This window comes from Orbilia oligospora (assembly GCF_000225545.1).
Source record: "Orbilia oligospora ATCC 24927 unplaced genomic scaffold scaffold00080, whole genome shotgun sequence".
NCBI classification, from domain to species: domain Eukaryota; kingdom Fungi; phylum Ascomycota; class Orbiliomycetes; order Orbiliales; family Orbiliaceae; genus Orbilia; species Orbilia oligospora.
In genome coordinates, this window is record NW_011645637.1 from 713567 (window position 1) to 728873 (window position 15307).

The 15307-nt window shown below is 46.8% G+C and overlaps 4 protein-coding genes across 4 annotated transcripts; 3 read left to right on the top strand and 1 right to left on the bottom strand.

Annotated features, from left to right (window-relative positions):
- Positions 1-1321: 1321 nt before the first annotated feature.
- AOL_s00080g197 (uncharacterized protein) lies at positions 1322-2566 on the top strand (the record flags this gene model as incomplete). Its single annotated transcript, XM_011124572.1, has 1 exon — positions 1322-2566. One exon carries the CDS (start codon positions 1322-1324, stop codon positions 2564-2566), a length of 1245 nt encoding a protein of 414 aa, XP_011122874.1.
- Positions 2567-3494: 928 nt separating this feature from the next.
- On the top strand, positions 3495-6039 carry AOL_s00080g198 (uncharacterized protein; the record flags this gene model as incomplete). Its single annotated transcript, XM_011124573.1, has 2 exons — positions 3495-5214; positions 5294-6039. 2 exons carry the CDS (start codon positions 3495-3497, stop codon positions 6037-6039), a joined length of 2466 nt encoding a protein of 821 aa, XP_011122875.1.
- A 1861-nt stretch (positions 6040-7900) lies between these two features.
- Positions 7901-8563, top strand: AOL_s00080g199 (uncharacterized protein; the record flags this gene model as incomplete). The annotated part of the gene is made up of 1 exon (XM_011124574.1): positions 7901-8563. The coding sequence occupies one exon, from the start codon at positions 7901-7903 to the stop codon at positions 8561-8563; it is 663 nt and encodes a 220-aa protein (XP_011122876.1).
- A 1103-nt stretch (positions 8564-9666) lies between these two features.
- On the bottom strand, positions 9667-14056 carry AOL_s00080g200 (uncharacterized protein; the record flags this gene model as incomplete). Its single annotated transcript, XM_011124575.1, has 2 exons — positions 9667-13624; positions 13812-14056. The coding sequence occupies 2 exons, from the start codon at positions 14054-14056 to the stop codon at positions 9667-9669; spliced, it is 4203 nt and encodes a 1400-aa protein (XP_011122877.1).
- Between the last annotated feature and the right edge of the window lie 1251 nt (positions 14057-15307).

A 15307-nucleotide genomic window follows, 5' to 3' on the forward strand; every position in this document is an offset into this window, starting at 1 on the left:
GAGTAAAAATTCGCAAAGATCAAATCAGTTGGGTCTGGCATAACCTTGAAATGAAACAGCTCTAGCATTACCGACCGTCAATAGTTTGCAAAGGCGTCAAAACCTATTCCTACTGAGCTTGAATCCTGGTTTTCGACATCAGCTCCCATTGCATACGTAGCACGGCAATAGAAAGGACCTCATCCACACAAGCCTATTTAAGCTTGATCCCTGAGTCTTTACGACATACGACCTATGAGTTTACCGGGGAGTCTTACAGCACCACTCCTAACCTCCTGATCTGGCGATTTTGCCTAAGATCCCTGATTCTCGTGGGAAAATGCCACAGTACTGTCCAGGTGCACATGCACACTTGGCATAATCGAGTATCAAAGTAATGTCGTTCCACCTCGCTGATGATTGCTATCGGGTATCCAATGATGTTCAAACAGTTTTGGTTTTTTTGTAGTTTGTCATCTTGATGAAGCTTATGCTGGCTTTGGTATCTTTGATACTCATAAACCAGCCATTTTTGCAACTGTACGAAAATTAGGCCACTACGGATTCTGAACGCCGACGGATCGGTTGCGTTCGGATTTGAGTTTCCCGTTTTTAAGGGTGAGGCATATGGATAATTAGTATCTTGTCAAAAACTTGGGCGATGTGATATTTGAGTGCAGATGTCTTGGTACTACTTTTGCACTCAAACCGATGGAAATTTCAGCTCTGGAGGGGGCGGTGTTAAGACACTTCATGGTATTTAATATTCACGAAAGGGAGAGTTCTCTGAGCTGGCAATTTTAATCTTTTTTTGGTACTTGCTTGCCTTTCAACAATTGTGAGTGTGGCGTTCAATCTAGGGTGTGAATCCCTGTTAAAATAATCTCGGCTCCACAAATGTTGGCCCATTTAGGGATTAAGACACCACTAATAACCCTATGCTTGACACTGCACTTAAGCTTTAATATCCCGGTCGTCGTAACCTTCTTGAGACGACTGTGATCTAAGGCTTGGCTCTCACAGCTGCACAGTAGTGTAAAGGGGTGCATAGATGGGCATGTCAGGATGAATATTTAAAGGCATGGAAACCGCCTGGAGGATTACTTTTGTTCTCTATCTTTCACTATCATCTTTCAGCATCATTTAGGCCTGTGGTTTTACTATCACGGAGTCTGTCACTCTTTACATTTTATTTCTTTCTATTACTTCCAGTCACTCATTCAATCTTTTGTCTTCTTCTAGTCACTCATTCAATCGCTTATATCTATCGTATTTTATCAGTTTAATTTTTTGTGATTTATTTTAACAGTTTTATCGTTTTCGCATTTGAATTCAGCTAAAAATGCATTTCTCAACTTTGACAGGGGCTTGCCTTTTGGCCCTTTCTGCGTTCGTGAATAACGCGAACGCATACGCATACGGCAATCCCGCCGGATCATCTTCCGGCACCCCGATTGCCAATGGCGCCGCGCCTACCCAACCTGCAGGTCCAAATCCAAACAGGTACTCCACCTCGGTTTACAGCACCCAGGTCGGATCGGTTAGGACCATCCAAACCTGCACCACCGAATTGTGCTTCGCAAAGCCCTCCAGCGTGGCTACTTCCGTCGCTACTGTCTACAACTCCCCAATTGTTTCGACAGTTACCAAGACAGATTCTGGAGTCTACTATGTAACAAGGAAGGATCAGACCAGGACCATCACCAAGACTACCACCAAGCCTTGTACTTATACTGCTAAGGCGACTGTCAAAACCGCCTATGCAACCCGTGTGGTCAGGGTTACATCCGTCCGCACTGCTTCCGTCCGCAGGACCGTAACAGCTGCCCCTGCTAAGGGATCCACTGTTGTTGTTCCAACCCCAAGCGGTTTCGTCTATGCCAGCAGGGACCCAGCCAATGCTCCATCAAACTTCCCACCAAATGATGAGAGCTACAACAAGAAGCGTTATGCCAACGAGCCCATCTACCCTAAGACCATCAAGTGCACCAAGACTCTCCAGACAATCTCCACACGCACTTACACAGCCGGCTCAAAGACCACTTCCACTGTCTACGGAAACACCGCTACTGTTACTTATACCAAGAGCGTCACCGTCGCCACTGTCTATCCTCAGGCCCGAACCACCACTATCACCCGTGTTTCCACCTCGACTGTTGTATCTACCTCCACCAAGGTCACTTACACCACCGTAACAAAGCCAGCTGGTCCAGTCACAACTTCTTATGCTGCCTGCAACTCTGCCAACATCTTCGATGGTCCAACTGGCAGCGTTGGCGCTGAGCTCGGAAGCAATAGCGTTGAAGTTCGCAACGTCAAGACTCCACAAGAGTGCTGCAACAAGTGCCAGGCTCATACTAATGCTTCTGGTGCAAAGGACTGTGCCGGTAGCTTCTTCGGTACCACCGATGGACAGTCTACCTGCATGCTTAGAATCACCAACACCTGCAGCAACAAGAATGTCGGTATGTTCCAGCCACACGCTGATGATGAGGAATTCCAAGGATACGTCAGCAACGGTCCTTGCGGAAGATGGAACGTTGTCAAGTACGAAGGTGGTGGTGGTAACACCACCCCAAGCTATTAGATGGGGGTGTGGAGTGTTAGTGTGGATGCGGATCGCTAGTTTAGTTAACTGTATGTAGTGTGCCTACCTAGTAGGCTAGGTGCATTGTAGTATATAAACAACCAATATATTCTATTGGATCGAATCTTTTCAGTGCGTATTATACTTTTGTGTGACATGAGTCCTAGCCTATATCTAAAGATAAAACCTTGAATATTGACATCAGCAAGACCTTCTAGCTAGTTTCGAAATTGAGCAGGACTAGCACTAGATCCATGGGTACATGCACCCGTGGCCAACCAGCGTCAGCGAATGACTTAGTCTCGAGACTAAAAGTGAGGTACGAGTCCCATTTTGTGTTGCCGCGTTCAAAAATGCAACACTGTGGCTGGGACAAGGCTCAGGTTCAAGTACGTCTGGTGAGGCTTGAGATTTTGGAATATCCTAGGTGGCCCCGGTCCCAGTACTTCCTGAGGCACAATCTCCTAATGAGGAAACCGAATTGAGATTTAAGCGGACTGCCGAGAAATCAGGCTTATAAGCTTGTATGGGACCACATCGGGCATCAATCTCGGACTTTCCTTTTGTTCTTCACCCATAATCAGTATCTCGTATGCATATGCATATCGCCGCGAGTACTTGAAATCTAGTTACCCGTCTTACATACCTTGAGGACGGTGGCCTATAGTACTTTTTTTTCTTCTTTTGTCGCAAGACATTTCATAACGCCTTCGGGCGTTCGGATTGTTCTCAAGACCTTAATGCAGTCTTGGGCAGAACGCCTGCAGGAAACATTACTTTATACAGCAAATATTAAATCAGCTAAGCTTAGCAGAATTAATATAACGTTATATCCCAATAGAACTGGGTATATGTTCGTATTTTAATATGATATTATATTTTACTATTGGCAGCTGTTTGCATCCATACCCCTATACACCTTGTTGCAATGGCTCTTGGAATGTCTTATGAACATCTTGTTCCTTCTTCAGGCCAGGGCCAAGGAATATTCCGCCGCATATGGCAGGCCTGTGCTGACCGAGCAATACCATCAGAGTATGTATACACCCCCACCCCCTATATTCTAGAAATCTTGGCCTCAAGCTTACGGTTTAGTAGTTTTTCTCGAAAACCAGATCTTCCTGAAAGTCAACACGACGTTATAGAGAGTCCAAGGGCAACAGATTCTGAAGGGCAATCTCACATTGCTTCGTCACCCAAATCTTTTAAGTGTAGTGATTGCAATTACACTTCTAAACATAAGGGAACACTTGAGCGCCACGTAGGAACAAAGCATAATGCCACAAGGCAGCTACATCTATGCCCAGTTCCGAATTGCAAGCGATCTAAAAAAGGATTCTCTCGCCCTGATAACCTCGCCCGACATATAAAACAAGTACACCCAGAAGAAAAATACCAAACGGATGGCATTGCATACATTGGGAACCACAACCAGTACCTACTTTCCAGCAATCCTGACTCCAGTTCAGAGGCATCTAGTACCCAAGAATCATCACCGGGTGGTTCCACGGCTACGTCATTTAGCGAGACAGAGGACGGTTGGTGCTCGATCACTGACAGTAGCTGGGAAGTTAGTGCCTCGATTGAAGAGGTGGGATTCCAACGGGACGGCGGGTGGGAGGATCTAGGGGGGCCCAATGCGTATGTCGTCAAGCAACCATTGAACCGGATATCAATATCTGATCTTCGAGGTCTACTTCAACTCGCCGGTGAGGATGCCCTTATACAACTTCCAGATGAACCTTCGCCGAGAAAAGGAGACGATATAAGAAAATCAATAAAAGAGGCCCTAAATGCAAAGGAAGATGCACGGTCCTTCGTTACACTAACGAGCCAACTTCCCACGTGCACGGGTTCACCTACTTCTTCTTATACGCCACCTTCCAATACACCCCATCAAGCTTTTGAACTTCTTGACCAAAAGATTCGGAAAACTATGGAACCGTCGAAAGATAAACGAATCAATCAACACAGAGTCTTACATTTATATGACAAGTTTCTCGAAGAGGCGAATAACGCATACCTCAAGCTCATAGACGCTACTGAAGACCCGATAAACATGAGGTCACCAGCCCTTAAGGATTTCATCTCATCGCTTATCAATGTGGAAAATATAATCACTGCTGGCTCTGCTGCACTTTCTGATTTTCTTGATCGGAAAGTTCCAAAGGACCTGAAAAGCATCTACTGCATGTTGCATGTTTCCTATTCGATGTCTCATTCTACCACATTATCGCACTCTCCACAAATAACAGATACACAGTTTTCAGAGTCAGCTGCCACTTGGAAAGAATGGTTACCTGTAGTTTCTGACTCTGGTGTTCGAGAGCGAGACGTATTCGAGGAATTACTGGAGATAATGTGGTCCGAGATGAAAGGAGGGCTGGAGCTTATGGAGAATCTAACTGAATGGATCGAGAATCTTAATCGCGAGCAACTTATGATTGAGGAGGAAACAAATCCCGATTTACCAACTACCGGTGTCTTTCAAGACGGCGACCCCCTCTATCCGGGGGTTTCTGACCCCTTATTCCCGGATCTATGTTGTGACCCACACTTATTTTCGCCACCTGTGAGCCTGGGTCCGCCCCCATGGGAATCTTTGTCTGCGAGTCTGGTTATTACGGCTGCCTCATCATTTTTACAAGGTGCGTTCAATTCAGATACTAGCTAAAAGAATCCTCAGAGAACAGCATATCGCCGAATACTAACCACGAGAACTTGCAGAACTCGAATCATCTGGTATCCTCTTTCTTGATCGTTTTGGAATCCTCGAAACCCTTTTTGCGAGTCGGGTTTGCGATGACAAGAAGGACTTATCACAATCGGCTGGATGCCTTGATCACATGCTACCAGATGTCCAAGAACGACAAAAGGTAGTGAAATCGATGCAAAGGGCTCTGGATTGCCCAATCTATCCCCAGGCTTCATCCATTGTTTCTAAAGCCTCGAATCTTTTCCTCAAGGGCTACTTAGCCGGCTTAGAGGATCTCGAGGAATGCGCCATCTTTTTCCTCAGGGTTCTATGCAAACCTTCGCACTCAGTTTTGAACTTTTTCTCGGCAATCGTTGCACACTTTACCGATTACTACCATAGCCAACTCCCTGCAAGGGTGAAATGCCCACATGATCGGTATAAGAATGCCTGTTATGTGTCGAGTAGATTTAAAGAGGCAGAGGGGTTCATTCGCTCAGCCCGCCGTTCAGGTTCTACGCCTACATCTTCACCAATATCAGATGTTACATCGCCGAACCCCCCGGATCCCCAGGCACCCATGTGCTCAAGACAGAGGTATCATAATCAAACAGGAGTTGACGAGGGAATAACAATCCCAAGTAAGATATCAAATCTCAACGCGGAAACAATACAGGGCGGGTATAAAAGGAAGTTCAGGTTCAAGGTCGAAACAGGCAATCCTGCGTCGAGGAAGAAATTCAAAACCAAACATTATCCAAACTTACACAGCATTTAATAAAATCCCCAAAAGTTTTTTCTGTTATATCACCAAAAGTCCTTGTTATTTTTGCTTCTGCGTGCGATTGGCATGCTTTGAACATTTTTCTCATTTTTCTGCTTTTTGATTTGTCAATTACCAAGCATGGCCAGGAGCACGGCGCATGTATAAATGTATTCGTAGACTAGATGCGGCATAGATTTGTCAGATATCTAGATGTTACAACAACTATCATATTATTTGTTCTGTATAAGTACAAGCAATTTTTATTTGTTGATTTACTTATGCATGCATGCATTCCACCCGCGGGCCCCGCGATCCGAATGTCCTTTGTCTTCATTCCAAGTTGTATACCATATATCTATAATACATCAGGCCGAGAATCTTAACAGCATTTCTTAATAAGGCCGCCAAGAAGGCGAGTTCCGACAAGCTACTCAGCTCGTCCACCTGCGACTGGAATAGGCAAAGCGCCGAAGTTTGTCGGAGTGGGGCAATCGGTCTCATGGGAAAAGCTCTAAAGAATATGGAGATTTTACTATGGTATCTATGAATTGGGTTTCATATAATGTTACAATCAACATGGCGTGCATCATGAGCTCACTATCTACCATGTCCATAAACCGAGTCAAGTCTTTATCATGCAGAAATCGTGACCTTGATATGTCTTAAAAGTTCATAGCCGAGATCCGCAGGCTACATTCCAGTTCTTGAAATCATGATATCACCCATCATCTATATTGAGAAGATATTTCGCTATGGGGTAACATCGTGTCACATACATACCCGTCAAACACCAATCCTAGCAAGCGAAAGACGTTGCATAGTCGGAAGATAGCAGCTCCGCGTGTAGGGAGAAACAGGTGATCAGGACCTTGCGCCCAAATCGCAACCTGGAGAAGTATCCGATTTTTTGCGGGATGAATCAGAGGAGCCCCAACAAGGAAGGATTCATGAAAGAAATCACAAATCGCATGTATTCCGATGTTACAATGCAATGGATGGAAATCGCATGGCTGGGATCTAGCTCTTGTAGAGAGCTGACTTGGAATGGTCACAAAAAATGGTCCTGGTGAAGGCGTTGATGTTGGCACGGCAGAAGCCATGACATTATAATTAGCCCCGGTTTGCCCGAAAGCTAACGTATCGTTGATTAGACCTGCCGTATTGCGCAGCTGAGAAGTCTATTATCGACGATGTTGATATCCATAATAAAAACTCGCTATTTAAAAATAGTAACGGTGAATGAACTATCCGCCTCTGAAGTTTCCTATGCCCATAGAAGTTCTGAGCCCCTGCTCAACCCCGTTAACATGTTTCTCCGCCCCTGGCTGCTCGTAATACTGTTGGTTAGCAGGGGCCTCAAAAAACCACACGCCCAGAACAGATTAAGCTTGTTGTGCATCTTTCGTTCGGTTCGGAAGGAGGCTAGAAGCTTGGGCCGCCAATGTTACGCAGAGTAACTAGACTATGAGCGATGACAAACTACAACATTTTCCAGAAAACATGCGTACCCAACATAGTCTAGTCTCAGTACTCCACCCCACCTGCAAGACAGAATATTGACGAGGATCAATGTTGCAGTACATGCACAGGGCACATCGGCACCGCGTCCGTTTGTACCCTTGTACGTATACAATGGTCGGGTCATATTTTGATATTATAATGTAGTCGCTCTAGTGAGTTAAATTCAAAAGCCTATATAACCACAGTTCTGCACCCCAGCTGGTGTGTTCTTTTTTCATCATCAGCTTCCACAGCAGCATCTTAAGCTTTCCCCACGAAGCCAATCGCTAGCTTGCCTATCTCTGATCTAATATATAGATCTTGCTCTTTTTTTGAATCTATTGTATTTTTTCAGCGGACGCGAAACGCCAAAATGGTTTGGTTCCCAGCTACTGCATTTATCGCCCTCCTTGGAGTCGCATCCTCTGCCGTCATCGTGGAGCGCGAAAACAGCCTAAACTCTCCATGCACGAAGGAATGGGCGTCAATCATCACGGTCAATGGCGTCCAATCGAAAGACTGCCCATCTCCCCCATGGAAGAACGGCGCCATCAACGCCAATAACAACAGGTTCTACATCGGAAATTCATCAGTAGCTCTCTGCGCAAACGACCAACTCTGCAACACCAAACCAAGCCAAGCTCAATTTATCCTCCACCATGAAATATATATGCTTAGACTTCACGTCGGCGTACTAGGTGGTCAACAGGTTTATATTGACAAGAAGGGAGCGTTGCGCTACAACGGAGTCAAGGAGCCATTGCCGGTGACGTGGACTGCTGCTGCAAACGGATGGGATGCCCCAAAATCCACCAATCGATACCAAACTTTACGCTCTCGCGAAGTTAAGAAATGGTGGGCATGTCCAGAGCATTCCTCCAAAAAGAACACTGGCCCATGGCAGGTCTTCGCCGACACTAAGACAATTACCGTCAAGGACTCAGACGTCCCATCCAAGAAGAAGAGCGACTGCGTTACTTTCAGCCTTGGTACTGAATTTGTCACTCCTCTATTTTACAACAATGTCGGGTGGTAAAAAATTTACGAGAGAGAAGTTCAAAGCGAACTAGAGTCAGTTTACCTTGACTCGGCTTATGGCGCTCGAGGAAGGAAAAGAAATAGCGATGATCAGTTTTATGACTAGGAAAGAGCTATCTTGTGCTGTACTGGACGACCTGAGCTCACTTGCTTTTAATGATATCTGTATAATCGGAGGCAGTGCTACCTTTCATTAGCCAGCCTAAAGCCTATATTAATAGATAATTCAATTATTTTCTTGCATCTTGTCGATTGGCCTTGAGGCTTATCTCGTAAACTAGCTCAAGGTTAGATGCTAGTGTACTGGTAAATTTAAGCCTAGTCAAAACTACATATCTTAAGACGTTGGGCGCAATACTATGTATCGCGAGGGTAGTACTTCCAATATACCGGATCTCATCAAAGTGTATATCAAACCTCCCTAAACGTTACGTTACGTTACACCGTCTGGTGAGTGAAATATATGTGTTGCTACGAAAAAAATCCAACAATACCCAGGGGCCCAGCTACGTTTCATATGATATCGTCTATATATGGCTTTTGGGCATTGCTCTGTGATTCCGTGGTAATAGTCTGTAGTTTCATAGCATTGAGATATATATCGCATTCTAGTTCTATGATAGGCCACAATCAATATCGCAACCACCGTCTTGTCCTCAAATTTCATTTCTCATTCTATAGTACTATAGCATGATAGACCTTGTTCATGTAAAGAATTTCATTACTATACTACTAATAATAATAACATCCAGAGGCTAGCTAAATACCTCTTTAAAATGCAATCTATATACTTTAGCTAAAAAAAAAGGAACAAGCTCGCTAGGTTTCCATAAAGTTTTCCATACCGCTTTCAAAACCACCTTTAGTCCCCCTCCCTTTTTTCATTTCGCTGTGATTTCCGTGGCTCTGTATAAAAGATAGTGCTAAGATATTGTTGGGGTCATGTATGAATGCTGATGAAAACATTGAATTGAAAAGACATGTTTTGGGGAAATAACAAGGAAGAAGAAGAAATAAAAATCGTACGCCGTTATATAAGAAAATTACCGTAGTTATATGTACCGCTGATGTTACAATCCCCCATATACCCACCCTGTCATCTTACATAATCGAACAGCTCGCCTTCTCAGAAATACCACCTTCGTTCCCAGTGCCCTTTCTGACAACCTCGAAACCCTCATCCACCCCACCTCCGCCGGCAACTTGACTTCTTCCTCGACTGCTATTCTCAGAGTATGCGGAAATATTTCCACCTTGGCTATGGTTAGCCGCTGCTGCAGCACGATTATTCTCCATCATCATTGCACCAGCACTCTTTTCCTTCCCTTTCCTTCCCCAGCCCTTCTTCTTCTTCATCGAGGCAGCTCGGGTTGCTGACCTTTCTGCACGACTGTTCCCACGGGCGAGATTGTTTACTGATGAATTGCTCGCACCTGGAGTCCCCGGTGCACCTTGAGCGTAGAACCCGCCATGAAGTGGGGATCGTCGGCTCGCTCGGCGGCCTGGTGATGGGAGTGGACGTTCACCAGTGACGTTTGGCGCATATGCTACTTGGGCTGGTCCCGGTGGACCATTGGGAACGGTCATAAACGCCGGGTTGACATATCCCGTCGCAGGGCCGTGCTGGCTTCGGCGTCCACGCGATCTGGAGCGTTGAGTGCCGGCGCTACGGGTATTGGTATTTGCAGTCGGTTGAGCAGGAGTAGTAGACGCTGTGGAGGTTCCTGCTTGAGGTGGCGGTGGGGAGACGGTGAGAGATAGGGTGTTCCTGTGGTTCCCACCTGTTATTGCGGTTCTGAATTGCGGGTGCCCGACTGAAGAGTTGCTGTGCGTGGATCCTGAGCTTCCTGGTGGAGGTCCTGGTTGGGCTACCATGGCTGAGACGGGGATCATTCCTCGAGGATTCGAGGTGACGTTACGAGGAGTAATTGGTGTTACTGGTGCTGTTGCAGATGTGGCAGGGAGCCCCAAAGGTGTTATTGGAGTTACTGGCTGGGAGGCAGAGGTCGTGGAAGGAATCGAAAGTGCTGGGCTAGATGGCGCTTCACTCTGTCTGCTGTAACGATGGGAAGGAAGGCGAGAAATCAAAGGGAGAAGCAGCTGACCAGATTGTTGCGGTGTTTGTGGGGATACCTGTGCTTGCTGTGCCTGTGATGGGCGTTGGGACGCAGATACGGGCCGCGAGGGCGAGGAGGTCTGAAACTGCGTTTGTGCCGCAGGTGGGGTGCTAGGCTGGGGATGAATCCTAGCTGCTCGTGGTGATACTGTTGTTCTTGACGGCCGACTTGTATCAAAGTTTGGTAGTGATGTAACACTATTATTTGACTGCTGTGCAAAGGGAGCGGGATGTGAGTACATCGCCGATTGTGGACGCTCGGTATGGGCTCGCTGTTGGAGGCCTGGAGTTGGCGTTGCATTCTGTTCTAAGGGCATAGAGTTTGAGCGGTACTGAGTTGGGATTGCTGGCACGGGCGGGATAGACGGCGATCTCTCGTCGAAAAAGACTCTTTGCGGCATACTTTCGGGATCCCGTGGCCTCGGGCGGCTGTGATATTGGGTTGGGGATTCCTGTCGGCCCATAGTTGGAGTTGTCGATCTTTGAGGTTGCGCGTATGGTTGTGCTGGGGGCACAGAGTATTGGGATTCCATACTACGACGGGATGGTTGTGGACTAGGAGGGGAATACGATATCTCCGTGTCGTTGATCGTTGATAGTATACCACCAGGTGGTTCGCGTTGGATAGAGTTCCTGCGAGAAAGAGATTGTGCAGTTGAAGGTCGTCTTTGCTCCGTCATAAAGCTAGAACTGGTAGCTGGTGGCGTTCCCATGTTGGTATATGACCCATCCGTGAAGTTGAAACCTTGAAAAGTTGTGCTTGGTCCGGCGCTAACGGACCCGTTTCGAGAAAGGCCGCCACCGCCAGGACTCACAGGACTTGTAATCCTCAAGCTCGGAACGTTCCGTCGGAGCCTAGGACTTGAAGCTCCAGAAGCCAGAGGATCACGTTCCCTTCTATCGATATCTAATTCACCTCCGCTACTTCGCCGGCGGACTCGCTCATTAGGGTTCAGGATACCCATACTCCTAGCACGTTCTAAAAGCCTAGCCTCGTAGTCGTAGAGCGGTACCGCAGTGAGCTTCTCAACATATGGCGGGGGTGGCTCCACCCATTCCTCCTCGCGAAGGCCGAGAAGGCGATAATTCGTGACAGCGAAATTCGGACCTGGGGCTGCGTCTGGCCTGCGACGGGGTGTACGTTCCGCATTAGCTCGTGCAGCTGTGGCCGCCCGCTGAAGAATAGTATGGGACCGAGTATCAGTATGCGAGTATGACCATTCAATCGCCTCGCTCAATGATACACCGTCTTCTTCCTCCTCGTGATGGGATACATCTGTTCCTTGGCGGGAGACAGTCGGTGTCGTAGCAATGCTCGTCGAAGATGAGTTGGCGTGCGAGGTAAGTGGTACCGCACTAGGCAGTGGAGGTACAGGCGGTACAGGCCCCACAACAGAAAGCCTCTGTCTTTGAGCCACCGTTCGGCGTCGAACGATGTTAACTTCTGCCTCGATATCATTTTGCTGTTCCTCAAGCTGCTCTAATTCAACGTTCGAGCCATCTCCTACGTCAACAGTTATGACCTTCCGCTCCCCTGTGCTTGGACTTCTTGAAAAATTGTATAGAATCACTCGGCCACCTTCCAATATTTCAGGTTCCGGGCCTTCGTCATGTTCCTCGCTTTTAATACCAGCAGCAACTGCGATCAGTCTTTCACCCTTGCTGGTCATAGAAAATTTTAGCCCAACCAAACCCGACACCTCCCCAACCAACTTGCCTTGAACGAAATTATTTCTACTTCGTTCAACGGAATGCTGCCACGGTACAAATGTGGCTCCGATCATGAGGCTGTTCCGAGAGTTACTCCCACTGCCTTCGGCTGTTGATTCCACGGGGTTCTCCAAATCTGATGGGATTCCATAGATCCACACCGAGTTCGTACTGAATCCTGAGGCCACAACCCTACCATCAGCGCTTGGAGCTGGTATCATAGTCGGCGGCAATGGGCTAGTGTTTGGTGTCGAAAAGTAGGTATGCCCATTTCTTAGATCGTCGACGCGGACAGCCCGGAAAGCAGCGAACGCCTTGTCGTACGTAAATGTCCATGAGGAATTATCGCCGTGGTGAGTTAGTAGTGTAGCATGCGAGATGTCTCTCGACGTCGTGGGAAACAGGATCTGCGTCGTCCACATCTGAACCAACGATTCCGTAGCAACCATAACATCTGAGAAGTATGGTGCCGAAATGACCACAGTAGCTGGGCTTCCCGAGTTCAAAGTTGATCCGATTAGGACCGTCCCGTCCAGTGAGAAGCAAAGTGTATCAACGAGGTCACATTTGACAGCTCGTTTTTGTTCGAAACCCGGGGAAAGTGAAATAACCTCAACTCCTCCATCATATGCTACGGCCAGGACAGTACCATCAGGAGCTAGTGCTATAGCTCGAGGTGCATTGTCTAGATCTAACGATTTCACCCTTTTGATCTTCTTCTCCTCCAGGTTGTAGATATTGACTTTGTGTTCTGTCGAAAGAACTGCCATGACTGTTCCATTATCCAATATAGCAGCGCTGATCGGCCTTCGTAGGATCTTCAGTTCACGTTTGATAGTCAAAGGTAACTCCTTGGAAGATGTCGCAGTATCGATAACCACCATCCTCGAAGAAGAAATAGCCACCAAGTGTGTTCCCTTTGGTGAAAATTCGTATTTGAAAACTTCGCCTCCGGGTACAGCGGCAGAGGATGACAAACTGCGACATATCAACTGGATCTCTGTTGTTTCCGGGCGGAGCATAGATTCGAACAAGCCTCTTCGCGAAGCGCGACCGAACTGATGAATGAGCGATACGAGATTCTCTGGGGTGTCTTCGATATCCTTGGAAACGACGACACCGCATTGTGACAGCTGACGGGCGTATAGTAAACATGATCGGGACGCCTGATACCACGAGGAGTTTATAAGGGTCAAGGAGTCAAATTCGTTGGGGGAGACGAAGAAGAGGATCCTAGGAAGATGACGGCAACGCAAGTTGCGGTTAGCGTGATCCCGCTTCCATCGCGAAGTATATCCAAATTCAAAATCTCCAACACCTCATCGGACAATTGATTCATCAGACGAAGGTGCACTTAAGCATGTTGGCTTAAGAGAGAAAGAAATGCATGTATAGTAGCAGAGGAGGAAAGATAACTCACTGCTGCATTATCTCTTTGGGGAGACGCGAAAATGCCGAAGGGCCCCGCATTCTACCTTTCTCGCAACTCCTCCGCGAGTCATGGCCATTGCTGGGCGATGTGTTGTTGCTCTGGTCAAAGTTGTTCTCCGCCGACATTCTCCTTTTGCCTTTCTTGTCGATTGAGTTCCTTGGATGCGGCTGCTGTTGTTCTTGTACAAGAATTGGCTGGTCGGAGGCAGCTTGGTCGAATGAGGCTGAAGACATTGTGGTGATTCGAACCAAGTTTGGAGCAGCGGGTTGGCGTGCGTATCGATATATATCGGTCTCCTCCGATATATTTCTATCGCGCTCTCTCTTTCACACTCTCTGTACGCCCTCCCTACGTCTTCGTGAATGTCGCCTTCGTCCTTTCAAAGCTGTATATTTTTCGGCGGGATGTGTTCCTGTGTTACGATGACAAAGGAGAAATCGAAAGGGAAGTCCAGCTGCGGGTTTTTTTCTTTCTCTGGTAATAAAGATGTTAAGTGCTTAAGTAAAGAAGCGGTCAAAAGCAAGTCAAATAGTGAACTAGGCAAGCAGGCAAGCAAATCGAAGGGATGGAGCGAACGGGAGGCGGGCCCAATTTAGTATCCCTTTCCTCGCTGCATTAGACCTAGTCCAGTCCAGTCCCAGTTGCTTTTGCTGGGGGGGCCAGTCTTAGTATCCTTGGATTTGTGATGCAATGTACCGTCGAATGTAGCCCAAGGAGTTCTTTTTCGATTAAAAAATGTCCCTGGTGCTTCCCGGGTGGATAGATATTATAGAGTACTCTTGGATATTGTAATAAGATGCGTCTCGATTTGTAAAGTCCAAAGGAAAGCCTGCCTAGCTAGCTTGAGGCTTGTCGAGATTTAAGATTAAGAAAGAGATGAAGAATGAGAATAAGACTACATAGAACGACCAGAAGATGAAAAAGAACAGCCCCCAAATATAGATTACTACTCTAATATATCACCAGGGTGGTCAGTCTTGTGCATATCTTCAACGTACCTAGGTAGTTACTTATGTGGGTATGTGCTATGGACTCTGCTCCTACGGCTCGCACCTACGATGGATGGGTGGATGGATGGATGGATGGCAATAACTGATCATGGATTACCATGAATCAAATGTATTGGATGGAAAAGAAAGAAAGAACTGAGCCGAGTCGTACGAATCAGATCTTCAGCCTCAGACCAAATACGAAAGAGAGAAATGTTACAAGCCTTGAATTAAAATTCCAAACTGACTGGCAGTCTGAATAACGTAATGCGATAGTGCGCCAATTCAACATACATTACATATAATGTTGATATGCATATGATAATATTTCAATTCCTTAGTAAGTGCTGTATATGATATGATATGATATACCGGGCTAGCTTGAAGCTAGAATTAGCAGACGAGCTCGAGCTTAACGTGGGAAAGCGGGAAAAGAGTCAGAGAGCGAACTAAGGAACTAAAGACGGCGAATGTGTCCCTCTCGTTCTCTCTCCC